General features: G+C 40.6%; 2 protein-coding genes across 12 annotated transcripts in view; both read left to right on the forward strand.

The window, feature by feature from the left end:
* Window positions 1-9,900, forward strand: part of LOC119489605 (ankyrin repeat and SAM domain-containing protein 1A) — an 81,732-nt gene extending 71,832 nt beyond the window's left edge. For 7 of the 10 annotated variants that reach the window (XM_037772271.1, XM_037772272.1, XM_037772275.1 and 4 more), the window contains 10 exons: window positions 311-418; window positions 563-733; window positions 839-976; window positions 1,087-1,158; window positions 1,246-1,332; window positions 2,614-2,751; window positions 3,831-4,013; window positions 5,807-5,905; window positions 6,943-7,037; window positions 8,318-9,900. In XM_037772271.1, the coding sequence (XP_037628199.1) occupies window positions 311-418; window positions 563-733; window positions 839-976; window positions 1,087-1,158; window positions 1,246-1,332; window positions 2,614-2,751; window positions 3,831-4,013; window positions 5,807-5,905; window positions 6,943-7,037; window positions 8,318-8,321 (1,095 nt within the window). In that variant the 3' untranslated portion in view covers window positions 8,322-9,900. Of the gene's footprint in view, window positions 1-310; window positions 419-562; window positions 734-838; window positions 977-1,086; window positions 1,159-1,245; window positions 1,333-2,613; window positions 2,752-3,830; window positions 4,014-5,806; window positions 5,906-6,942; window positions 7,800-8,317 lie in introns of all 10 variants that reach the window. The other 3 variants (XR_005207212.1, XR_005207213.1, XM_037772278.1) reach the window with 3 other exon arrangements.
* A 3,176-nt stretch (window positions 9,901-13,076) lies between these two features.
* LOC119490431 (specifically androgen-regulated gene protein-like) lies at window positions 13,077-24,829 on the forward strand. Of its 2 annotated transcripts, XM_037773807.1 has the most exons (5): window positions 13,077-13,257; window positions 19,880-20,063; window positions 20,672-20,834; window positions 21,452-22,672; window positions 22,751-24,829. In XM_037773807.1, the coding sequence occupies exons 2-5, from the start codon at window positions 19,959-19,961 to the stop codon at window positions 23,107-23,109; spliced, it is 1,848 nt and encodes a 615-aa protein (XP_037629735.1). In that variant the 5' UTR covers window positions 13,077-13,257; window positions 19,880-19,958; the 3' UTR covers window positions 23,110-24,829. The 2 variants fall into 2 exon arrangements, with proteins under 2 accessions (XP_037629735.1, XP_037629734.1); XM_037773806.1 differs by having other exon boundaries at window positions 21,452-24,829.
* The last annotated feature ends 2,821 nt before the right edge of the window (window positions 24,830-27,650 follow it).

Below are 27,650 nucleotides of genomic sequence, written 5' to 3' on the forward strand. Positions count from 1 at the left end.
ACTCGGTCGGTAAATACATAGAACTTTGACGTTTGAATATCAGGGAAGTAGTTTCCTGTGTTTTAAGTGGGTAAAAGTTTAAAGGTAAGAAAACAAACCTGTAATATTTGAGGTAGTGACAGTTTAAGCAAAGACGCTTTAGTGAGAGTTATTCTAAAATAAGACATTTAGGATCTCATTTAGAGAAAGCTGTTATGACAAGTTAAATAGTGGTGTCTGATGTTTTTTGGTATGCTTCCAACTTTCCGGCACCTCTGCTTCCTCGTGTGCTGCTCCACATGTTCACCAGATAATTTCCTCTTTCCTCCAGGTGCTAAAGATCTCCTTACTTGGTCACAGGAAACGCATCATTGCTTCCTTAGCGGAGAGGCCCTACGAGGAACCTCCAGTCAAGCCTCCTCGCTTGTCTCAGATCAGGGTGAGACTATTTTACCAACAACTTCCTTTTCCTTCCTCTCAAGCTTGATTTGTTTTCAGTCAATGTTTTTTTTTGTGGAAGATGAAGGACAATCACTGTTACGTTCATCATGGGACAACTAACCGTGTCCTATTCTCTTTCCAGTGCCAAGACCTGCCCGGATCCCAGACCTCGTCCCCCCTCAGTCAGATGGAGTCCTACACAGGACGCTCAATGGACCCTCTGCTGCCGGCGGGAGAGCCAGGGAGGAAAAAAGTGCCAGATGCAGACTATGACGTTGCCCAAAGATATCGCAGTGAACGACACAGACCACACGTACGTTCAGGTTTAATTTCAGCAGTACATTATGTCCTCCAGTATGTAATGCAGTGATTATAGTGGCACTCTGCCAGTCTTATAATATTAAATCTTTTTTTCCAGGAACGGTACGAAGAACGTCATCGAGAGTCCCGGCTGACCCTGCGGCCGCCAAGTCTGGCAGCACCGTACACCCCGGTCCAGAACTGGCATCATCAACCTGAGAAACTCATCTTTGAATGCTGCGCCTACGAAGCCAGTGTACGTTTACGCCTTTTCTCCTTCCTGCTGCGCATGATGCAGTTTTCATTGAACAGTAACACCAACACTTTTTCTCTCTCTCTCTCTCTCTCTTTCCTGTTCCCTTGTAGTACCTCGGCTCCATGCTTATCAAGGATCTACGGGGTACCGAGTCCACGCAGGATGCCTGTGCCAAAATGCGGGTAAGTGTCTTCTCCAATCTCACGGGAGATGATACATATAGTATGAGTGAAGTTGTAATTCATCTTTAATGTCCTATTTCCCTCCAGAGGTCGACAGAACAAATGAGAAAAGTCCCGACCATCGTTCTCTCCATCACCTACAAGGGTGTGAAGTTCATTGATGCAGCCAATAAGGTCAGTTACTAAAAGCACACACTGTCCAGCTCAGTGTGACATGCACGTCTTAAGCCGGGTATCCACTAAGAAGTTCCTGATAATTTTAGTCCCGGGATTACTTTTCAAGGAACTGAAAGGTTCCTTCAGCCCATTGTCTTCTGTGTTTCCACCGCGGTCTAAAGACCTGCGAAGATCAGACAAATTAGTCCACTGACGTATGAAAAAGCAACATGACATGGTACGAGGGCTGCAGCCTGCAGTTCAGTATGTCGTCTGTTTACTTTTAAAAAACACGTTGAAAAACGTTGGCTATAATGAATGAAATGCAAGAGGACGAAAATGAAACTAAGAGCATCTGTCTCCACAGTAAATTATCTGTTGAGTGTTTGATGGTTATTTATTTGTGTTTTAGAACGTAACCACTGTGAAACAATCAGAAAATATCTTTATTTTCCGCTCTGTCTCTTCTTCCGCTCCCTCTCTCAGCACACTTGTGCGTTCTCTGTCTTTTTTAAAATGAGTTGGGAAGCTGACAGCAAAGCCTAACTTTATTTTGAATGTTATCAAACTAAGAGAAATGATCTACCCTTGTCCTAAAATGGTCCTAAATTGGTACTAGAGTACTTCCTTGTTCTATGAATGAAGCGGTATAGTTGAAGCAGCACTGTGTGTGTTTCACCAATCAGCGACGACCATCCCTGCAAACTCCACCCCGACCAGGGCCTTTTTGGGGGGTAAAAGGCCCTGTTAAATGTCCCCGGAACTTAAGTTAGACCCTGGTCCCTGCGATCGAAACGCAATGAGTTCCTCAAAAGGTTCCTAGTTTTCGGGGAAAGTTCCTTTGGTGGAAACATGGCTTAAGTCTCAATTAAAATTTAACCTGATGCAAATAACAGTATGTTTTGTTTTGTAATATTTTGAGAGTGTTACAGTCAAACATCAGGCTGCTTCTTTTCTGTGATTGTAAATGTCATGCCTTCAAGTTTATGTCAGATTTGTTCATGTTTAAACAGGGAGCAAGTCTGCTCGTATTGACATTTATCTGACATTCATAAAAAAAAGACATTGAAAGGTTGCCTTGGAAGCTCAGCCCGGTATTATTGTGTGTGGCTGTTAAACACGATTTATGCCCCAATGTCTCCTCTTTACTGGCTGTCGTATTTATAAATCATATTTTTATCATAATGCATTATCACTTTTATAGCAGTGAAGTTCTGTGTGACATAAGGTTGATATCCTATTCTCTTATTTATAGTCTGTATATCCTGTAGTCTTATGCTGCCTCTCTTCTCGGTGCAGAACATCATCGCAGAGCACGAGATCCGTAATATCTCGTGTGCGGCCCAGGACCCGGAGGACTTGTGCACGTTTGCCTACATCACCAAGGACCTGCAGACCAGCCACCACTACTGCCACGTGTTCAGCACAGTAGACGTGGTAAGGACGCTCTCACTGTCCCGTCCCGTCCCGTCAGCTTATTCTGACACAGCATTTATGTTAGCTTAACATAGACAAGGTGAAAATGCCACAAGAATTTCTAGTGAGTGTTGGAATCTTTTCCTCACCGGTAAATTTGAATTCCTCCAACATCATCTCCCGACACTTAAACTGAGGAGATGTGACAGCCTGCATCATCAACCGCGTTATCTCCAGACGGCCCTATCTCGTAAAGGTGTCACGCTTCAGTTGGGGCTGATTGCCTCCTCGTAGACACAGTGCTACTCTGGCCGTGATAACTAGCCCTCCATTACCTACTCTGTCCCCCCTGAGATCTGATGATTATCCTGCTAATCTGCCTCATAATGCAGCCGGGGTCATTCCGGACTAACAATGATCAGTTTCCTCTGAGCTCCGTCGTGTCCTCTGTGGCGCTGAAACAAGGAGGCTGCCGCTCAGCAGCAAAGGCCACAGCAGTCGTGAGATGTGATCAGTTATTTTAAACTGTATTGACTGCTGCTATCAGCCTCCACCAGACGCCGCACAAAGAGGGAGCACAGAGCTGATCACGTCTGTCTGGCGTAGAAGGGAAAAAGAGGCACATCAGGGCGTTAAGTAAACAGATGCCGTACTTGTCTCGGGGCAGATTCTACATCGAAGGATATGCAGATGATTTCAAAGCTGTTCCCACCATGATTGCTTTTTCAACTTCCCAAGGCATGTAGTGTGAAGCTTGAATCCTCTGTCTTTGCTTGTTCATATTTGGAAACTGTCAGGGTATAACAATAGAGTGCAGCTTTAATGCTAAGCTACAGCGAATGTGTATCCAGTTCAGGTACTGAGGGGAGCTGCTTGCTGCTGCACAATGCTCCTGAGATTCCTGCCACCTCTCCTTGTTATGCAATTTTTGTTTTGAAGAAGTTTTAGGGACAAAGAAACTTTGTTCCGATATCTTTTGCTGTCTCACTGCACAGTGTGTTTGTTCCCTGGGCCGGGAGACTCAAAGTCCAGAATACTTAAAAGGGCTGCCTGTCTCTTCCTCTTTCTCTCTCTCTCTCTCTCTCTCTCTCTCTGTATAGAATCTGACGTATGAGATTATACTGACGCTTGGCCAGGCGTTTGAGGTAGCCTACCAGCTGGCTCTGCAAGCCCAGAGGACCAAACAGCAGCAGAACCTCCCAGCGGGATCCGGCTCAGACGTCATCGAGACCAAGTCCAGCCGACCGGTACCCAGACCTCGAGGCAGCGTACGGAAGTCAGCGGTGAGTTGGACATCAAACACGTTGTATGGAGTAGTTTATTGGCCACATTTTAATAGAGGCACAAGTTCTGCTACTGCAGTACAAGTCTATTTTCCTGACCCTGAAACACACTGTTCCTGTTCATTTGGCAGGAATTTCATGCTCTGTGTAGCACACATGGTGCGAAAGTGGGAGGAGAGGTGAGGGGGGCAGTTGTCTCAATTTTGTCTGCAGGGAGGCCCACGGTGTCAGACTGAAAAACCCTTGAACTTGTGCAAAAGGACGGGATATCAGCAAAAGTCAATATCCACTTGAAAAAAAATGACAACTGCTGTTATGTCTTCTAAATTGAAGCAGGAAGAGGTCAAAACTCCAGCAACACCCGCAGTATAAAAGTATAAAGAACAACTTGTATTGTACACTGTAAATTTTGTTGGACTTTTGACTTCTTCAGACTTCTTTTCCCTTCCCTGTGCACCTTATAAAAGTAGCTTAAAGGTACAGTGTGTAGGATTTGGCGGCATCTAGTGGTGTGGGTGCAGATTGCAACCGACTGAGTACCCCTCCGCTCACTCCTCCCTTTCCAAGACTGCCATAACGTGAGCTGCCGAGTGCAAAACCGTGGTAACGCCGTTTGCCTCGCTCAGAGGCCATCCTTACCACAATAACACTACTTTAGGAGCAACAGAAGTCAGACGGCGACTGGAGGTACCACGGTTTTGCACTCTGCAGCTCACAAGAGAACTACGGTGGCGTTCAGGTAACATAAAAATGTGAAAGGCTCTCTCTAGAGCCAGTGTTTGGTTTGTCCGTTCTGGGCTACTGTAGAAACATGGCAGAGCAACATGGACGACCTCGTGAAGAGGGGTCGTGTCCAGAAGGTAACCAGCAAACAATGGAAACACTTGCGACATTGTTAAGGTTAGGCATCGACCTTGAATAGTCACGGTTAGGATAGGTTGTCAAGCATTAAGACTCGCAAGAGTTTTTGCACATCTCTGATCAGATTTTGCAATTTGTGGGTTATCTTTTAGACATGACCGTGAAGAGGACCCACTCCCTATGTAGATATGAAGGACTCATTCTAAGCTAACGAAAACACAATGGTTCTTAGTTTCAGGTGATTATACACTAATGAAAACATAGTTATGAATATTATATTCCATTTCTGCCAATAAATCCCCCTAAATTACACACTGTACCTTTTAAGCTGTGCCAGAAACTCTTCCACTATGTAAAACTGGATCATATCATACATTACTGAGTCATCCCGACACACCTGATGTAATAATGTATGTTTTTAGAGAAACATTAGCATCAGCATCAAGACACATTAGACAAGTCTTAGTATCAGTCTGCAGCTTTTCTTTCATCATTATGATGACACTGTGCGGATGTTTGTCTGGCCATTAGCATTAAACCATTAAGAAGTGAGCCTCGTGCTGAATATTAATGAGGTAACTATACCTCGGGGGCAAGTCGCACGTCTCCGGCTGCAGCTTAATGAACAGAATCATGTTAAGAATGTGATGTTTACTGTCACTCCTTCTGCGTTTCCCTTCAACTTGTACACATCTTTTACCTTTATTAAATCAAATGCACTTTTGCTCACACTCACGCAGTTGCACACACACACACACACATCTGTGTTGGTCACAACAGATCAGGCTGTTCCTGTCTCATGCTACTCAAATCTATGTCAATTTCTCCCCCTTTTATTCTCTCTCAACCCTTCCTTCCTCCTGTCTGTGTGCTATTTTCCTTCTTCCTCTTCTTCTCTTCTCTCTCCTCCTGGCGGTGTTCATCTCTCCCAGGACTCTCCTCCTCTCGACAGTCGTTGCTGTTACTGTTACACCTGCACCACCCATCGTCCCTCCTTCCTCCCGCTGCACTCTGCCAGCCCTGCTGCCCAGGTGCTGCCTTCGCGTCCTCCATCTCCATCCTCTCACTCTTTGCTCCTTTTTCTGCCTTCCTTTTTGTTTTTCCTCTCACTGCCTTAAACATCCCACAATCCTCCATTTGTGTCTTTAAGCTTTTTTTTGTTCTTTGTGAATTTATATTGCTGTTATTGTATGATTTACTGTTGTTTGCAGAAAAATATATGAGATACACTTTCCTACACTTATAGGCACATGTGGGCTGATGAATTACTTTTGACTCAGGCGCCCTCTAGTGACGGTTTGGTAGTAACACAAGCTCTGTTTACAGTCACAGTGAGGTACTAAACAGGGGACAGAGTCTTAAACGTATTGTTACTTTACTGTTCCAGTACAAGTAAACACAAAAGTATCCGTTCTGAAGAAAAGTAGAAGTATAACACTTCAGAGAAAAAGTTTCAGAGTGACTCACAAAGCTTTACATTTTAGGTAAATGCCAACACAAGACATTGCAGCTGTTGGAGAGAAGATCTTGTCTTGATTAATGACAATAGAGATGTATGCATTAAGTGTATATAAGACTGTGCCAGCAGATGGATTTTGAGGCTGAGGCTGTGATTCAGTCCGACTGTTACGCCAAATTCACACCAGAGTATTGGCGAAGTGCGGCCGAGCTGCCATGCAATGTCAATAAAATAAGCTGCAGCGGCCGCTCCCGAGCTCTTCAAGCTGCGACCGTTCGATTATGTGGTGAAGTGTAGTCAAACTAAAAGATGGGAAAAGTTTAACTTTTAGCGGTGAAGTGCGGCCCAAGAGGACCCGCAGCCAATCTGTAAACAGATCCTATGACTCCTGTGACACGTTGATCTATTGTTACAAAGAATTTCTTCCCGCCTCAAACACATGAACACGCCTCCTGGCTGCAGTAAAATTTGATTATTGCACCGAGCCGCACTTCGCCACTGCCTGGTGTGAAATCGGTGTTACTGACCAAACCGATAAATGAGTTAACTACTTAAGGTCCGCAGTTGTTGAGAGGCCGAGAGTTTGACGCCCTCTGTTTGTGTTTACAGGGGGACCTCGTGGAGCAGGAGGGGGAGTCTCAGTCCCAGGGCAGCGCCACGTGGCTCGTGGACCCCAAGGAATCCAAGCGCACTATCAGCACTAAGTACGAGACCACCATATTCTGAGTGGACCCCTCTTCCTTCCCGACCTCTGACCTCTGGGCCTGGTCTCACCCCTCTTCCTTCCCCTCCTTCTGTGTGCCTTTCACTGTGACTCTGCCTCTGGACCCCTGCTTTCCCCCGTCTCCCTTCAGCCGTCGCTCGTGTCCTCACCTGACAACGACACACTCTGAGATGCTTTGCTCCTTCCTTGTGCTAAACCACCACCTCCGCTTCTACACCTTTTATTGATTATTAGTGCAGCCCCTTCGCTTTATCACTCACACTACCAACCTGCCGCTCACCTTCACCGTTATGATCCTCTCTATTTACCTTGTATGCTTCCTGAACTCTGTGTACAATGCTTCCTTTACTTCCCCCCCGTCAACATCCCACTGTTGACTCTTGGTGATAAGCTCTTTTTTTTTTCTTGGTGCTTTTCCTGCTCTGTTAGGCGACGGCCGCTCTGAGGCTTTTTCACTCTGATCTTTCAACTCCTGACTCCTCCGAGTGCTGAGAAAATCTGATTTACCACAACCGAGAGTGACCCCCTGACTGCACACATCCTGTACCTGGACGGACATGTTTCCTGAGGAAACTGACAAACCGATCCTGTAATTCTATGCGTCAGTTGGACTGTTCGATGGTGTTATTGAGGTGACACAGGATTTACTAAGGGGGATATTTTTCACCGTCAGCGGTCTCCTCGAAGTAAAAGGAGGCTAAGATCCTAGCACTGTGATAAGGTCCTTTTTGGAGCTAATAAAGTAAGCATTTGGGGGGGATTTTCTAGCAAAATAGGGAAACAGAATAGGGAAAAAAGGCTGATATGGACCCGCATGTTAGTGGTCCTTGCTGCTCCAGAAAATAGACAGTCCAAACTGTCCTAAGACTGATTCTGTCTATCAATCAGAGCACCAGGATTTAAACCTGATGCTTCTTCTGGAGTGAACTAACTATGACTAAGCACTTTTACCAAATCCCCAAGTGTGTACGAACAAGTGCATCTTCCTCTGTCCTGTCTTTCTTTTCTTCTCTTCACAACAAATGCCTTCTATGTTCATCCTGTCAGCATTGCCTTTTGTTCTGCCAATCACTAACAGGTTAATATTTCACGGCTGCTGGTGAAAAGAGTTAATCATTATAAGATGTGTGTGTGTGTGTTTGTAGGGGGGGGTAATCCGTCACCATCACCCTGTTTGAGTCCATTAGTTCTGTGTTATTTTTACTTTATTTTAACCTCACTGCTCTTTTGTGTGCGTGTGTCTGTGTCCCTTCCCTATAGCTGAACACTGTGGCCACTCCCCCAGCCAGTAAAGAAAGGACAGGAATGAGCCCTGTTGCATGATGGGTAGGATGTTTTGTTGGAAAAGTGACCCCATGCAGCAGAGTCACATCACCAGCCGGATCGAGCTCACCACAGTAACACACACGGGCCCCGGAGACAAACAGACGTAAAGTCCGTCAGATCATCTGACCTCACCGACTTCATCACCCCACACACACACAGACACACACACACACACACACACACACACACACACCGAGCGTACACACACACTCCATTTAGCTTCCTGTCTGTCAGAAAGTGATCCTAGCGTCAGATGTATTTGTTGTGCTTTATGCGTTACCTGAGAAATGAATCGTTGCCATCTAACACGATCAGGCCTCCCTCACAGAGGGTTAGTTGTTTACTCTTTGAGGAAACGTACCTTCGGTGTCACAATGCAGAACTTGTAGTTAAAGGGGAAGTGGTTTGGATAAGGAACTTTATTTTTTTTTGTTATGATACAAAGGTACAAAGGTACAAACTATCAAACCTCACACTGTAGGTACACACTCCTTACTGGATTATTAAGTCCTGGATCCACACATTGTAGCGTCCCTTCATGACCGCCGGCTTGTCATCCACAACATACATGTATAACTGTGATAAACAATGTAATATTGCACGGGAGGAACTCTCTAACCAAACTCAAAGGGCAGAGGAACTGACACTACAAAGACTGTTTTATAATAATAAGAAAAATATAAAAGGGGGTGGCTTTTATTTGATTTTCCTGTATGTTTTAATTGTTTTATAGGACAATGATGTGTCCTAACGCTGGAACTGGATCAGGTGTGGTTCACTGCAGCTCCCTCTCTCTCCTTCCCTGCTCCTTTTGTTCAGTTAATCTCGTCAAGATTATTTGCCAAACCTGCCATGCAGGCTGGCGTGTCTTTTAGATGTTAGCTGCAGAACAGAACAACAGGGCGCAGCATGTTTCTCCCAGCTAACTCCCAGTATGTTGACTGTTAACGGTACGTTTTGGTCAGCCGATGTGTATATGGGTACTGGTCGTTTTTGATTTAACCATTGTATATGTGGTACGCTGTCAGGCCAGTACAAGAACTCTACGGTACACTGTCTTCAGCTCGCTGGCGTCGGCACCTTCGGCCATCAGCCTGGTCCCGTTCTGCTTTTGCACATTGTTAAAGGATCAGGAGAGATATTTAGGGACTAATCTGAGGACAACAATGATGAGAATGATATTGTACATGAAATCTAGCGGTCTGTATTTTGATACTTGAATGATTTTTGCTTTTATAGATATCTATAAATATATGTATATGTATGTATGTATGTATGTATGTAATTTTTGACGTTTGTCAAAAGAGAGAAAAGGACTATGTCTTATAAAGTTAAACATATCGTGAATAAATACCCTGTGATTTAAAAAAGAAAAGAAAAAAAAAAGGCTGAGAAAACAATGACTCAGAAGAGGGACCTCACTTAAGAAAAAAAAGATTGTAAATAATCTTGGGCTTCCAGTCTTTTTTATGATTATTTTTCATAATTGTACAACTAATAAATGGCGCAATTAGAAATGCTGACTCTTGACTCTTTATTTGACCATTCACTGATCTTGCTTACTGTTATCATCATAAGTTTTGTATTCTTTTTCCCAATTTTGGCAGAATTCTCTCTTTTTATTTCTTTTTTTTTTAGTTCTGCTGCGGGTCTCACAGCTGTCTCACAGTGTTGTCTCCATTTTGTCCGAGGGCGAACAAGGTCAGTGGATGTGCCAGAATGAAATGTTTGGTCTCCGCCCTCCACGTCCATTTCATAAACCTTTCCCTGCTGAAGGATGGACAGCAACAGCTAAGGTGCAGGTGTAATATACTACAGGTGATAAAAGCACAGAGGACCAGGCGCACACGCTGTCAGTCCAAACAACAAGCTACTCCAAGCTGCCCTGACATGAAGAGTCCAAAAAGACATTTTATTAGGACAAGGTGGTTCCTACAGCATATTTCTTTGGTAACTTTCTGGCTGTTTTTATCTGTTTGAGTTTTATTTCATCTTTGTAAAGTGCCCTGAAAGGCGCCACCAAATAAAATGTATTATTATTATTATTATTATTATTATTATTATTAATAATAATAATAATAATAATAATAATAATAACTAACTTAAAGTTAATGTTTTTTCTTGCCCTCATGACTGCATTTTTCCCAATGTAGATCCTTTTATACTGCTGTGACTTTACAAACTTTAAAGTCTGAAACTTTATCTTGAAAATGTTTCGTGTCCTTGTTTATTTTTATGAGCTTATTCAAATATTAATCTAGTTCATCTTTCAGAAATTCAAAATCGCCCTGGCTCCAGGACATTATTATTTTTTTTATCTTTGTCAGAAAGGAAACGAGTCTGCAGAAGACAATTACTACAGCTATCAAATGCCAACTGCTGTGAAATAAGTAAAAAATAACTAATTTAACTGCAGCCTCATAACAATTCTGGAGTTTGTGACTGTATGAATAAAATATTTATTTTTATTTATTTTACCGGGTGTTGCCTCAGAGAACCAAATTTCAAATTAAGATTTAAGTCCTCATGCTGGATTTGGAAAAGCACATAGTTAACAAAGTAGTTAGATAAATCATTGTGTTTTTTTATTCTTATTTTGATCAATGTTCAGATACTTGTGCAGTAATGAGGCTGACCTTTCGCTGACCTTTATACTTTCTGTGACACCTTTTGTTTTGGAAAACAGGAATTTGTTATACTGTTGCTAAACTGGAAAGACTTTCCTTAGAATCTAATAAGCGTATTGCTTTAGGCTACAAATTACCTCTGTAGAGGTAAAATAAGATTGTTGCATAAACCAACTTCTAACCATTCTGGATAGCAGAATGTGTCCTGCAGTGTATAGCCACACATGTCATGTGAAATTACATTTAAATCGACTCCATTAAAGCTGCATCATCTCTTTGATACAATGATGTGAGTGCTGATATGGAAATAAAATACTTTTTTTTTAATGTTGCGTCAACACGAAAACATCAACATAACAACAGATGATGCTTTCTGGGGCAGATATGAAGATGAATTTACACATCTGTTCATAGATGTGCAACAGCTGTATGTATGCTGGTGTTCCTGGAAAACAGCTGGTTCACAAAATGACACAAACTCGTAACAGCATGCAGCCTGTTAACAATGAGAATCGCTAGTAAAACAAGCCATGTGGTATTTGTTTGTTCATTTTAGGATACAGGAGTATGAACAGGACACGATTTCATGTAATTTTATGTAATCATAAAATGCTACTTATATAGGGCAATTCATCCACACTGCAATTGTAAATGTTGACGGCTTGTCAATAATACGGCTCATCGGTGGAGACTTCCTGATTAGCACAATTAAAAAGCTAAAAAGACAAAACAGGTGTCCACTTTGGTCCAGACTGAAACATCTCAGCAACTATTGGATGGGTTACCATGAAATATTGTCCAGACATTCATGGTCCCCAGAGGATGAAGCCTAGTGACTTTGGTGACACCATGAGGTTGACATTTGTGGTTCAGATATGTTGGATGGGTTTCCATGACTTGCTACAGATATTCAAGGTTTCCAGAGGATAATTTCTAATAACTTTGGTGATTGTTTAACGTTTCTGTAGCACCCCCAATAGGTCAAAGTGTATATAGTTATTCTGGCATTCTTGACATCATTTAGTACAGAAATTCATGGTTTCCAGGTGATTTATCCTACAGACTTTTGTAATCCCCTGACTTACACTCTACCATGAGGTTGACATTTTCAGTTTTATTGAAATATCTTGATAAATATTGGATGGATTACTGTGAAAGTTGGTACACACATCATGTTCCCCACAGGATGAATTTTCATCACTTTGGAAATAGCCAACCGACAATATAAATGCAAAACCGATCACATTATACCTGCTTAACATCAACATGGTAGAATTAGCATTGTAAGCATGTTAGTGTGTGACGTTAATATTTAGCTCAAAGCACCTCTTAGTCTGAGTACAGCCTAACGGAGGAGCTAGCATGGTCGCAGACTCTTCCCTTACCAAAGATACGTTTATTCAAGTGTGCTATTAGTATACGTCTTTTAAACTATAGATAAGAGAGTATACTTTCAGTTTACTTTCTATGTACTTATCAGAGATAAGATACTTAACAAAAGTATATATAAGTATACTTGGCTCATACTGACAAGTATACAGAAAAGTCTAAGTATACTTGGTTTATAGGCCTACTCGATCGAGATATACTTAAGAAAAGTATAATTAAAAATTATTAAATTATTGTTAATTATATAAATATATAAAATATAAAATGTATATCTATAAAATAATTATTAATAATTATTACAAATTATTATTAATTAAATTATATTCATAAAAAATGTTTTTCCCACTGCGGGACTAATAAAGGAATATCTTATCTTTTCATAAGTAAATAAATAAGTCAATAAAAGCCTCTTTTATTATTCCAAATATTTACACACATTATATAAATATAAATATATAAATTATATATCATATTTTTTAAATCTGACTGTCATATTTTGTTAAACATTTCTACTGTTGTTGTGGAGAGTAAAAAATGATTTTATTTCATGTGTGTTTGGGTTTATTTGGCTGCTGCTATTCCATTGGCTCTTCATCGGATACGTCATGATCAGACGTTCTCTGATTGGCCGCAGCACACCAGCCTGTCTGGAAGCTAATTGGCTCACCTGGCTGCAATTATTTCCCACCTGTGACTTCTCGTCATGTAGTTTGACTTCTTCCAGGAACAGAGCGACAGACAGCAGCTGTCGGAGGAGAGCAGTGAGGAGCACTGACTGCTACCTCCGGTATGGACTGACATCTGAAAACAAGCTCGTTTCTTTTTATATACACTCAGCTGGACAGGTCAACTTCTCAGGTGAGTTATTATCAGATCAATCCTTCTGTTTGAAGTGAGAGCCATGTTTAGTTTCTGCTTTATGCATGATCACAGAGGAGTTATGAGGAAGAAGTTGTCACACACATCAGTGCTTGTCTGAACTTGTGTTTCTGCAGAACTAACTATGACTTCCTCTTTTTTTTATTTATTATAATGCTTTCTTTATTGGACACATGCTCATTAAGAGAGGTACACACAGATAAATAGACAATTGGAAAAAATAAGAAGTGTGTCAAAAAATGTCATGAATATATACTATATAATATAGTATGTCGAAAATTTCATGAAAAGAATGTCATAGTATAGTATGTTGAAAAATAACTCCTAGTATGGTATATTGTAACATTTCATAAAAAGTCATAGTACAGTAAGTCAAAACATTTTTTGAAAAGTCATATTATGTCAAAAAATCTCATGAAAAAAAGTCAAAGTTTTGTATCTCGAAAACAGTTTTGAAAAAAAAGGACAAAAGGAAGACAAAAGAAAAATAATTACATATTCATTTCATAATGCCAGTTTGTTATATACATCATATTAATTTAATAATTTAAAAGTCTTAATGGCTTGGTGCTATATTGTTTGAATTCATTAATAACATGCAGGGGAAGATGGCTTGGTTCCTGACCATTTTTTCTTATCAATATTGAATTTTCCAAAAATAATAAATAATTGTATAATATACAGCATGTTATTTCTTATCTTGACTAAAATATAGCATTACATCAAACATATATATATTTGAACAGTCATCTTAAGTTTCTTTTGTAGAAGGTTGGCAACATCAATCCAGAACAGTCTTGTGTAGATACAGTGAAAGAATAGATGGGAAATACTCTTTTTCAAGTCCGAAGAAATCACATTTGTAATCAATATCAAGCTTGAATCTTTATACGGTGAATTTTATGTAAGACACTTCCTTAAGTTTGTTATTATTTATTTTATTTAACCTTTATTTAACCAGGAGTAAAAACTCATTGGGAACTTTGTTTATGCACATTACACGTTGACAATCTCATTTTATTAATTTTAACAGCACTCGTCAGGTATTTCAATCTTTTTAAACTTCATAAGTTTCAATAAAAATAAAACATTTATAACATCACACATTATTAATAATAATAATAATAATAATATCAACACATTTTTCCTTTCTAAAGGGACCCCTTGAAACATGTTATTTGTGTCTCGAGATACTAAATCTAAATGTGAATTTAGGAGGACGATGAGTTATTGATACAGTATTTATCACAAGCTTTCTCCCGCTGTATATCCTCAAATAAGAAAAGACCAAAAACATCGAGATGAATGGAAAGAAAAGGTGTGTTCCTAATATGTTTGTTAGAGCACTTCTCCTTCAGTATATTCGGACCTCCAGAAGCTGTAGCTTTTAGGAGTGTGACTGACCCTATTTGCTCAGCTTGTGTCATCCTCTATCAGTTAGCGGTTTGGGTTGAAGGAAGTTGGGGGTGAAATTTCTGCAAAAGAAATAATCCCACATCTGATCAGCGTGACTAATCACTTTTCATGCCACATCTCTTTTTAGAGATGACACATTGATCAGTGATGTTTAATCACTGAATATTTTGTGGCTTAGGCTGAGTCAGGGAAAGTACAAATATTTGCACATATAAATGTCAATAATACAGATTTTAGTGGGACAAGGTGCCAAGCTAAACATTAATGAAATATTTCTGTTCACTCCAGCAGGTTGGCAGTTGCACAACTTTTGTACTTTTGTTTACTGTTAATCATTAAACCAGCTCTCTGGCTGCCCTTGAACACATGCTCCACATTTTTGGTTTTACAATCGCACTATAATTTGTCATCGTAGACTACATGTACATGATGATTCCCCGGAGAGCAAGTCAGACTCACAAGCTGTGCAGCTGTTCTCACAGTAAACACAATAAAGATCTGGAGCTGCTGAGCCGATCCTCCCCTTTTTATAGTTTAAAGTGTTTTATCTATGGTTGTAATTCAAGTGGAACACCCAGTCACATCAGAGTGCTCGGCTTAATTTAACAAAGAGAGTCTTTAAGACATGAAAGCAAGCAAAGTGACATTCCTGTTACTATTAAATCCTGACTCAGCTGTGGGTGTAGTGAGCTCACCCGCTGCCGCCCTGTATGTTAGCTGCCTTGTTCGGAGGTGTTGGCTGCTCGAGCTTGGGCTGATGTATGTATGGATGGAAGGGACTGTAATTAGCAGCAATTAACACTTTCCCTGGGAGGCCAGTGGGTTCTCTGTCAACCTCCTTCTGTTGCCAAAAGACATAAGCGAATGTGGGAGTTGTCCTTGTTGTCTTCGTGTCAACAAGACAAAAATGTCATTGCTCTTTGCCAGTGCTCTAGATGAGTGGTTGCCAACCTGGGATGTATAAAAATATATAGCAGTCACACAAATCTCTTTGTCCTACCAAGTAATTTCTTTCATGCATCTTGAATCATTAAACTCTTATTTTCTTAAAGCCAGTGAGAAAATCTAGTGCAGCATCCTGTCTTCTTTTTTTCTTGTTCAAAAAAGAGACACTCTTTTCTAAAAAGAAAACTAGAAACAAGTTGATTTCTTTTGGAAACAGTTTTAAATTTTCATTGCAGATGTTTTCCCTTGTCTGCAGAAAAGTTTGTCAGTTTTAAACCTGCAGTAGGCAGAATGTTTTTGGCATTCATTGTGCAAAAATGCAATAATAATATTCTTTCAGCATATTGTAATTCAAGTGCTCTGAGAGAAAACTAGATTTCTGCACCTCCTCTTGGCTCTGTTTTCAAGCTTTGAAAACTCAGAGAGAGCGTTCCTATTGGCTGTTCATTCAACGCAGCTGGCAGCTGCAAATCACTCACGAACTCCGATCAAACGATCAAACTAGGCAGCGCTGATCAAATATGAATTACTAGTCTGTTACTGTAATGACTATTACAAGGGAAGGGAAGTAGATGGGTCCAACAAACACAAGGCTTTCATCCAGGAGACCGCAGTTCGTGTCCTGTACGTCATATACAATCAGCTGTTTGCTTGTGTCCCGTGTTCACAACGTTTAGTGTCATTTTCACTGTACAAACTTAATAGTTTTAAGCCCAACTATGTTGTTTTTTCCTAAACCTAACTGTAGTGGTTTTATTGCTTGAACCTGAGAAAGTGTTTTTGTTTACTTCACAACATTAAGTACATGTTAACTGCGAACAAAAAGGTGACGCCGAGGGGTCAGTGTATGACGAGGTGGGATGAGAACGCGTTGAATAGAGCTGTGCATTGGCAAGAATCTGGCGATAAGATATGTATCATGTTACAGGGGTAACGATTCAATATATTGCAATATATTGTGATACTGTAAGCAAAGAGATATATTGCGATTTTAAAATTTCAAATCTAGTTTTAGGAAAACTATCATAGTATAAAGACCCACCACCATATGTATAAAATCTGAGTTAAAAACTGTGAAATGGCTGCTATGGGGACTAACATCATCACATATGAATACAATTGAGCTCATTGGATCCACAAGAGTCTCAGCTTTACAGTGATACCCAATTTATGTAATTCAACACTGTTTAGGGACCCCAGTATGCAGAAATATTAAAACACACCATATTAGAATAGGTGAAAATAGCATAACAATACGACTTGGTTTTTGCCCAAAACTGCATGTGATTATCATAAAGAGGGCATGTCTGTAAAGGGGAGACTTGTGGGTACCAATTGAACCCATTTTAATTCACAGATCTTGAGGTCAGAGGTCAAGGGACCCCTTTGAAAATGGCCATGCCTGTTTTTACTCACCAAAACTTAGCATAACTTCAGAGCATTATTTAGCCTCCTTCTCGAACTGCAAGTATGACATGGTTGGTACCAATGGATTCCTTAGGTTTTCTAGTTTCTAGTACTTTCACTCTAGCTTTAAAACTGCTACAATCTCTGAAAGACAGAATAGCGGCCGGGTCCACCGGCGGGCCGTCTGATTTTTAAGAGGTTAATTAAAAATCGATACAGCCTTTTGGAGAATCGATACAAAACATATCGCGATACTCATGTGTATTGCTATTTTCTTACACCCCTAGCATTGAATAATCTGAGAAGGAAAACACAACTGGCAAGTAAACATCTCTTCATTTTAAGGTCAGGAGCCAAAAAAAAGTTTGGGAGCTACTGCTGGAGGTCACAAAAACAAAATTCTTGAATCTGCCTCTAAAATGTCAACCCTGTGCTAGTTTCTTTAATTGTGGGAATGTAATAGAACCAGTCACTAATTGATCTCTCATCTCTCATAAAATGCAAATGCAGTCCATTACAAGAAACACCTCAGAAGCTGCTCCCATTTTCTAGAAACATTTCTTGTGTCACACATAATTGACATATGAACTGTGTCATACTGGCAGAGCTGACATAATGTCTATGGCATGTGTACCTGGCTCGTCTTCAGAGGAACCTCATGCACCAGTAATTACTATGCTAACTCACACCCTTCATGCAGCATCAGGCTCAGAGACCTCACGTCGTTTTGGGGGCTAATTCGCTGACGAACAGTGACACTGACTCCTAACGGGAAACCTAAATTCCGTTGCTTTTATATGTTTAATCAAATGTTCTCTGAGATAAGAGAACAATGGCACTGGCTTTGCTCTGCTCCCACGAACACACCTGAACCTGACTGTGCAGCTGCGGCTACGTGATGAATGAGCCATATCACAGGTTGTAAAGCTTTTGTCTTGGGATACAGTATGTTACATTTGTGTGACCTATTTAGCCAAAATCCACAAGAGTATTAACCCGAGTTGATCAAATATTATCCCTTCATGTCTCAGTCATTGTTCATTGTTGGTGGTATTTGCTTCTGGTACTTGCTAATGCACTTAAAACTCTTAAAAGGGAAAGTAAAGAGGTGAGAACTTTGCTTTAAGTGGCCTCTTCTGTATTCATTAACTGCCCTATTTGTTCCTAAATCAGCCGTCCATTAGTGAGGATTTTGAAAGATCTCTCTCCTTGTATCCCTTCGGCAGATAATAATCCCTCTAGTTTTTGGCTGGCCACCTTTCAACAGTAACATACACAGGATAACAGGCAGGAAAAACACATGGAAGCAGCATGGTGCTGCAACATAACACGGCATATCAGATGAGCATTTCTCCGTTCATTTCTGAATCATAGTGACTGGAATACCAATAAATAAGCATTGCTATATGACTTCTACTTATTATTTGCACAGCATAACCTGACTGCTCTAAATATCCTCCTCCTACTATCTGTTGCTGCAATCATTTAGAAAGCAGATCTGGCTACAGATGTTAATGTAATAAACCATTACACTTATGTCAATAAGAAAGGAAATGTGTTGCACAATATATTAGATCTGCAAATTACTTTATGACTGATTAATTGAAAAGATAAACGGCAGAGTAATCAGTTTGTCTATAAATTTCCCACAGCCCAAGGTGACATATTGAAATGTTGTTATGTCAAAACCCCCCAAATATTACAGTATAATACCATATAATACAACGAAAAGCAGCAAATAATCTACTGGTCATACCAGACCATATTGCTAATGAATTTAACTTTTAAATTGTAAGTTACTTTCAAAAGTTACATACTCGTTTTTGCAAAAATGTATTCCAAACTTTCATATGCCATATGGGCACCTGCAGAGGTGGGACCAAGTCACAAGTTTGCGTGTCCGTCTGTAATTTACGACCCGAACGTTTTGCATACTGCAATTCGTTTTCTGTTGACCACCCGCATAGTTTTTGTACACAAACTAATCATCTTTGGTATCATTTTTTCTAACTGGCGCTCAGTAACATAACATTTGTTCTTCATAGTTCTCTCCTGCAACTTGATTGGATGCTGTCGGATTTGTTCAAACAAAGTGGATTTGGGGAATTAAGTGTTGACTTGCTGGGTAGTCATTGTGTTTACGTTAGCTGATTGGGGAAACGAAGGGAAATCATGAATTGATTCGTGGCACACTTTTTAAATAACATACTTTTTAATCTTTGGGCTTGGAGGGAAGGTATCAAGTCTTTTTAAGTCAAAAGGCTCAAGTCCAAGTGAAGTCACGAGTCATTGGAGTGAAAGCAGAGTCGAGTTACACGTCTTTTTTTGATTTTGTTGAGTCTAAAGTCATCAAATTTGTGACTCGCGTCCACCCCTCTGGGCACCTGCCTATTGTTTTAAGACATACTTGACAAATTGTGAACCTACTGTATCCTTTAACATAACATAACCCTGATAATCAATGACTTCATATTAATCTGTGTAATGTGTTAATAAAAATGGTTCTTGTTTAATTCATCCATTAATTTATATAACGACCCAATTTGCATAACTGGTTATGTTTAATATGCGACAGTGACGGCACATTTGACATCTTAAATAGGAGAGCTATTACATTATGAGGATAATTTAGCCATCAGCTGCATTCATTTATCACACTGGAAGGATTTGACAGTAATAGTTGTTGCTGTGATGTCTACAAACCAATTTTGTGAACTATTGAGGCTCATATATAAAGCTTCATCTCATGTTACTGACTGTAGGAGGTCAGTCTTTATATTGTCTAAAGGAGATAGCGGTCTCACTCTTACATTTTCTCCTTGACCTTTTTCAGATTCTTCCTCTGACTGATTTTCCACGATCAAAAGAGGACCGAGAGGCCCAGGTCCTGCCCTCGTCCTCTTCCTTGTGCAATGCCGAAGAGTGACACGTGGCCAGGCGGCGTTGCCATGGAACCCTTGAGCTACTTGGACAGTGCCGGGAGCTGCGACAGCGTAATCAGCATGAACTCTGCCTATGTGAGTGCTGCTGTAGATCTCATCTCATCTCGGCCTTCTGTCCCACTGACCCTGTCTCTTATCATTTTATTGTCTAACTTATTGACACACATTTACTGCTACACTACTCCTCTGTCCTGAGTAAACACTACTTTTAACAATGCTTCTGTTCTGTGTTGTATGGGGAAATAAAGATGAGACTTGCAGATGTAATGACGTCTGTATGGATGTTTACAGTAAATATGAGAAGGTCAAATGAGAGAAGATGAGGGGAAGTGAATCTGTTTTGAAGTGAAGTACACTCATGTTTGTTCAGAGAGAGTTTTCTTTAAAGATGGCCAGAGGGGAGAGGATCTCACGCTGTTCACGTGCACCTGCAGCAGTCACCTGCAATGAGTTTTTCTGACAGGCCAATATAGAGTGAAAGATGGCCTTGAGCAAGACAGGAGTGGTGTAATTAGTCATTCCTTCTCAGCTGTTTGAACACTAAACAACTTTGACCTATCGTTCCCGTCTTGTCTCTCACGGCTGTGTGTTAAGGGCTAAATGGAGGAGAGAGTTTGCTGAAGACTTTGAGAAACTGTTCGTAGTTTAGATGCGTTTCACAGTCTCTTTTTTTTCGTGTGCAGAGTGAAGACAGTATGGAGCACCTGTCTGCAGATGAAAGGGCATGTCTCATGTATCTGGAGGAGACGATCGAAGCGCTGGAGCAGCAGGAGGACAGCGGCCTATCCAACGATGAACCAGATCCTGGGTTCCAGGCAGACACAAAGGGCCAGATGAGAGCAAATTGTACGTTCATGTCATGAAATATTCAGTTTTGCATGTTTTTTTGTTGGTTACGTGTATGTATGTATGTATGTATGTATACTAGAGATGTCAATCGATTCAAATATTTAATCGCATGACTGTCCATAGTTAATCACGATTAATCGCACAGTATTTATCTGTTCAAAATGTACCTTAAAGGGAAATTTGTCAAGCATTTAATACTCTTATCAACATGGGAGTGGGCAAATATGCTGCTTTATGCAAATGTGTATATATATATATATATATTAATTACTGGAAATCAGTTAACAACATAAAACAATGACAAATATTGTCCAGAAACCCTCACAGGTACATCTAGCATAAAACATATGCTCAAATCATAACATGGCAAACTGCAGCCCAACAGGCAACAACAGCTGTCAGTGTGTCAGTGTGCTGACTTGACTATGACTTGCCCAAAACTGCATGTGATTTATCATAAAGTGCGCATGTCTGTAAAGGGGAGATTCAAATTTTAACGAACGTGTTATTGTCGTGTTAACTTTGACAGCCCTGATGTATACGTGCACATTTTACATTAAAATAACATAAATAACTGCAATACTAACTGCAGTAATTGTGCTTTTCTTTCTTAGACATTTCCAGTTTGAAGTCTGATGAGTTTGGAAAAGACCAGACATCAGATTCTGGATCCATTGAAGACAAAGCTGAGCATCACGCTCTGAGTCCTACCTCCGAACCACAGTCCTCCAACACGAAAGATCTCCAAACATCAGTGAACCTCATGACTCAACCCGAACCTCCAGCCACTGAATTGGTCACTGATTGCAAAATCCACCCCACCGCTACTCAGCTGTCTGTATTCACGGATGGATACGGTCAACTTAAGATTGTCCCAAGTGCCAGTCTTTCCCCCGGTTATCTATCTGAGATAGATACGGTTGTGATACCTCCTCCCTCAGACTTCATGGATGAGCCAGTCCTCCCTAAACAGCCACGGGACTTAATAAAAGACCTTCGTCCTTCTGCAAGAGTATCCAATAAAAAGCCTGGAGCAACTGTGGATTTGGAGCAGCTCTGCCAGAGAGCCTCTGTGAAGAGAACTTCATTGAGCACCTCTGTGACCCAGGAGCGTCCAAACAAGCCCCCAGATCTGAGTCTACTAACTGTCAGCTCTGGTCCCCTAATGAGTCCTCCTCCTGAAGCCGCTGAGCCCAGAAGTCCACCTGTTGTGGCCCCCAAACCCAAGATGCTTCCTGCCAACATTCTTCTGAAGCCACACAAGGCTGGCTCTGATGGATATTCGTCACCCACTAGCAGTGACCGGCTCTTGTTGGACCACCAGAGGGTCCGCATGGAGGCCCTCCGAAAGCTTGGCCTGCTGCCTGCTGAGGGAGATTCCAGCCCTGTCCTGAGCCCTGACGCTTCTCCCACAACCAGAAAGTCATGGACAGCTCCTGCTTCTCCCATCAGCCCATTAGGTTCACATACACCACCCTTCAAACCACGTTACAATCGTGTCGACAGTTCACCCGGCACCTGCGTCCCTCTCCATTCTCCTGCAGCCGCGTCACCATTAGCTGCCGCTACGGCTCCCGCGGTCCAGCCTGATGAGGTTCTCCCAGCTCCTGCTGCTTTCAGTGACCCCGTCGGACCTCCACTGTCAGATAATGAACTGTCTGATGTCAAAGATGCTTCAGAGGTTAACGCACAGGTGAACACGCCCCCTCTTACCCCTTCTGCCATGATCAGGCATCTAACCCCGCCCAGGTTTGTAGGTGTCAAATCAGCCAGCCCAGAGCCTCCTCTTACCCCTTCTGCCATGATCAAGCATCTAACCCCGCCCAGGTTTGTAGGTGTCAAATCAGCCAGCCCGGAGCCCCCTCTTACCCCTTCTGCCATGATCAGGCATCTAACCCCGCCCAGGTGTGTAGGTGTCAAATCAGCAACCCTGGAGCGCTCTGGCCTGGGTCTAAGCAGCTTAATGGCAAGTCAAGACTCCAACAAGGGCAGCCTGGCCAGCCAGCTACGTAACAACCGGGCGCGCCCCGCCTCTCTGGGGGGTGGGACAGAGTTTACACGTGCTGGGGGAGAGGGTTCGCAGGTGGGTCTTGCCACCAGCAAAGAGCCAGACTTAAGGAGGTCCCTGCCTGCCCACACTGGCTTTCAGTCCTTGGGAGACTCTCCGAATCTGCCTCGATCAGAAGGCATCAGTGTACTGATCTGCCCTAAGGCAGAAAACGGAGAAGACCGCCGCAATGCCCTGAAGAAGCTGGGGCTGCTCAGAGACTGAGGCAACGATCTCCCTGCCTAGGACTCCCTCCAGATACTATATTTAAAGGAACATACCAGAGATGGATACAGGATCGATGAAGGCATTACAAAACTTTCGGGAAGCAACCCATATTTATGCATTTTTATTTTTAATGCATTAAGCATGATGAGACGGCCTCACGGGTCTTGAATACATTGGCTGTCATGCTTATACTTGCATCTACTTGTTTCTCATACACAGTATGTGCAGTGTTTTAGTTTAAGAACTCTTTGGATATTCACTGACTCTTTCACTGTAGCTGTGGTTTTTATGAATTAAAAATGCTCTTACTTTTAAGAGGCAATTAGTTATTTTTGACATTTTAATGTTTCTTGTGATCTACAGGTATGAACCTTTCTGCACCTTATGTGTATGTTTTCACAAGTTATTCTTTGTTACATTGACACAACTCTTAGTTCTCCTTTTTTAAATACTTTCAAAGGTCAGTTGTTCACTTCCACTTTTTAAAATCTGTTGGATTTTTTCACTTTGTTGACCACAGATATTCAGATTTGTGTGTACTTAACATAAGCTGCATTGAACCTGTGTTGCTCAGTGCAGTTTGTCAAAACTGCATCATAATTGAAGGGTGTTGATTTTAATTGAATAAACATGTAAAAAGTATGTCCTGCGTTGCTAGAACATAGTGTACTCTAACTCCAAAGCACATAGTCAGTGGCCACTATTTGATTAGAATTTGAAACATGCGGTTTGCATGGTTGCATAGAGACGCCCTTGTCAAAACATACAAGTGTGTTAAACAGCAGCTTTATCTGGAGCTACTTTCCGCTGTACGTGAGCTGATCTAAAAGCTTTTAGCACAAGCATTATTACACTTTTTTTTTTTATCACACTCTGTCCCTGTCACACATTCTCTTTATCTGCCTTTAAAGTATGTCCTATTTTCCTCTGTTGGCATGTGACCCGTCAGCCCTCATGTGTCATGTCAAATCATAAATATAGTTTTCTGGCTCACCTGATGTGATGGCGAGAGAACTGGTGCAACCTGTTTTCTCACTTCCTGGTTTAGCGTTCATGCGACACTTTTTTGCTGGCACATTTACAAGCAGACGGTCCGTCTGACAAACATTTTACCACTGCTGCAGACAAATGGATTTGCTCTTTTCTCTAATTCGGTGTTAAGGTCACCTACCGCTGTGTAAATTAAGCTCAATTTGAGAGATATCTCTCTGAATAGGTATTTAAACCAGGTTGCTGCACTTTAGAGTTTGTAAAGAAAACAGCAAACACGTTTGAATCAACACATTTTTTGCATGTTTGGCCTAGAACATACACTTCCTAGAATATGTTGGAGACCTGCCACATCCAAACGTATTTTGCTGTGTAGTGTGCCCAAACTGATAATCATCACACTTATCTTTTATGGTGCAATTAGATCTACTCTACACATGGGTGTGTCGTCTGCAAATGACTGCATCAGTGCCAAGTACACACTTTTTGTTGTCTGGATCCCGCCCTGACTTTCATCTCAGCATGCATTTTCTTCCATCATCTAATTTGCTTGTCTATAAACAGAATATTTTCATATGTTTGTATGTATATTTTCACACATCTTTTCTAAGGAAGTGATCTGCCAGTGGAGGCTTTTAACAAGAGCCAAGAGAAAAAGGATATGAATATTGCTTTGAATATAAAGATAAAGCATGTGCATATTTTGCAATAAAGATTAATTACTCTATTCATTGTACTTTCAAGACACCAAAAGGTAGTAGAAAGTCAATTATCATTGGTGTGTTGCATTATTATTAGTTTAGCTCATAGCGAATATCCTCTTTCGCTGCAAAGCTAAAAGAAGAGGAAGCAGTTATGTGCTGTCAGACAACACACAGGCTGCTTTGTGCTGCTCTGTGGCAGGTTGGTATGTGAGCCATCTTCCCTTTCCACCTGCTCTGTCTGCTGTCCCGCTGCCAGCAGACCTGACTGACAAGGACTCGGTGACAGGTCCTGTCACTTTCACTAGTGTTACCCTCCTAGACGCCCTAGATCAGCTGCTATGAATAACATACCAGCCTACATACCTGCATTCTCAGTGTGAGGAAGTTACAAAGGTGTAAGATGGGATCTGAGATTTCATTAATTTCTTTGAAGAAAGCTAAATTACTTTTTAAAATTTTGAATTATTATTTAAGATATAAACAGGATAAGGGCATGGTGAAAATGTGAACACTATCTATTCCATCTACCTTCCCTCTCTGCTAAACAGCCTCCTCCTGCATTAGAAAACTACGCAGTTAAAACAACCAAAGAGCTAATACAACTATGGCCAAGCATCAGGAAAAATAAAACACTGAATTTGTCCCCCAAAAAAAGCCTATTAAGTATGTATGATTGTTGTATTGTACAAAGAGAATTGTATTAAAAGGTCCTAAAAATAACAGGAAAACTCATCTTTGAGAATATTCATAGGAAATAATCTGCTCAATTCATCCAAATAGCTCTTTTTACACAAACTTCCTGCAGTTATTGCGCTCATTATTTGGGTTAATTGTCGAGTTTATCAGTTGTTCTGTACTGATATTGTTATGCATTAAATAAAATATGAAATATATATTAAATACCTTTACCGAAAATAAGTTTATTAACGTGTGCTATTAGTATACTTTTTTTACTTCTTTTGCAAATTTCCCCACTGTGATACTAATAAAGGAATATCTTGAACTTAAAATAAGAGAGTATACTTTCAGTTTACTTTTTATGTACTTATCAGAGATATATTTTAAAGTATACATAAGTATACTTGGCTCATACTGACAAGTATTTAGAAAAGTGTAAGTATACTTGGTTTATAGGCCTACTTGTACTTAATCTCTTTATCGAGATATACTTAAGAAAAGTATAATTATGTATTCTTGCCTAATAGGCCAAGAAGGTTAAAGGTTAAGGTTAAATCACTAAACCTCTTTGAGGTTCTTTATATATGATATCTCTCTAATTCGTTTTCTTTAAATGCTGACATTTAGCTTTAGGAAGCAAATACATCATCCGAACACAGAAACACTAGGATTGCATCCCTGAGGTGCCAGACAACCTTTGCCAAGTATAAAAATATCTCATAATAAACCATACTTGAGAACAAAAATACACACAACATCAATAAAATATTAAATATTATAAAATAGATTTCATAAGGGTTGAGATGAAAGGTACACTTGGCTTGTAATTGTGCTTACTTTTTGATTGAGTAGTCTATTAAAGTGTCAGTCAGGGGTCGTCAAAACAGTTTACTTGATGATAGAAAAGGGGTCCCTTAAGGAAAAAGCTCGGGAGCCACTGGACTAGGGGGTTTATTAAGATAAGGCATTCCTTTATTAGTCCTGAAGTAGCCTATAACTGTCCTTGTTCATAGTTTTTCAAAAAACTTTAGATGGTTTTACAGCAGTAGGCTATGTTTAGGTTTCTTAAACCTGCAGTGTGAACACCTGTTTATTACTCTACAGCAGAGGCTGTGCAGGCGGGGCGCGGAGGGATACACCAACAGGAGGTGAAAGGGACAGGTGCATGCTGCTATTGAGTCGATCGCGTTTCCCCATCGATATGTGCGCCTAATCTTATCCATAACCTTTGCCAGTTATCTCTGCTACAGTAGCCTACTTCTATCATAACCTAACCTAAAGCCCTAACCCGAGCCGCGGAGGGAGACACCTACCCGAAGGGGCTAATCACTTCCAAACAACCAGAAGCTAATTATCGGAGCAGCAGTGGAGGTGACGCACAACTCCTGGAGGCTAAATAAGGTACAATTTTGGTGACATAAACTCACTCAAATATGAACGCACAGACACGACAGACACATTTTTTAGATTAAATATGATTTAAACTTTCCGAAGGTGTCATTATTGCCAATAAACATCCATAAAAAAAGACGCAGAAACTAACTAACTGTTAGCTAGCTAATTAACGTTAACTGTCTCCATGGCAACATTTTACTTCCTGTTTACAGCCTTTCACATTATGGGACCTATTCCAAAACTGACAGATTATTATAATCCCCCAAACTGAAGTAAAACACGATTATAATAGGAGTTACACATTCTCACTCCTCTATCCATTCATATAGACCAGGGGTCAGCAACCTTTACTATCAAAAGAGACATTTTAGGCAAAATAATAATACAAAATCTGTCTGGAGCCAAAAAACATTTGAGCATTGTGATGAAGGTAACACAGTTTATAGTCTAAGTATATAGTATATAAGTCTAATGCAGTGAGGGCCTAAGTGCAAATGTACTACAGAGTATTAGGGACACATTGAGGGAAAAACATCTGAGATTTACAGAATAAAGTCGTAATATTACGAGAAAAAAAGTCATAACTTTACGAGAAAAAAGGCGACATATGACGCGAATAAAGTCATAACTTAACGAGAAAAAAAGTCGTAATATTACAACAATAAAGTTGTAATATTTCAAAAGAAGTCGTAATAATACGAGAATAAAATCATAATTTCACATAAAAAAAGTCGTAATATTACGAGAATAAAGTCATGACTTTACGAGAAT

The sequence above is a fragment of the Sebastes umbrosus genome, chromosome 6, assembly GCF_015220745.1.
Source record: "Sebastes umbrosus isolate fSebUmb1 chromosome 6, fSebUmb1.pri, whole genome shotgun sequence".
In the NCBI taxonomy this organism is placed as follows: Eukaryota; Metazoa; Chordata; class Actinopteri; order Perciformes; family Sebastidae; genus Sebastes; species Sebastes umbrosus.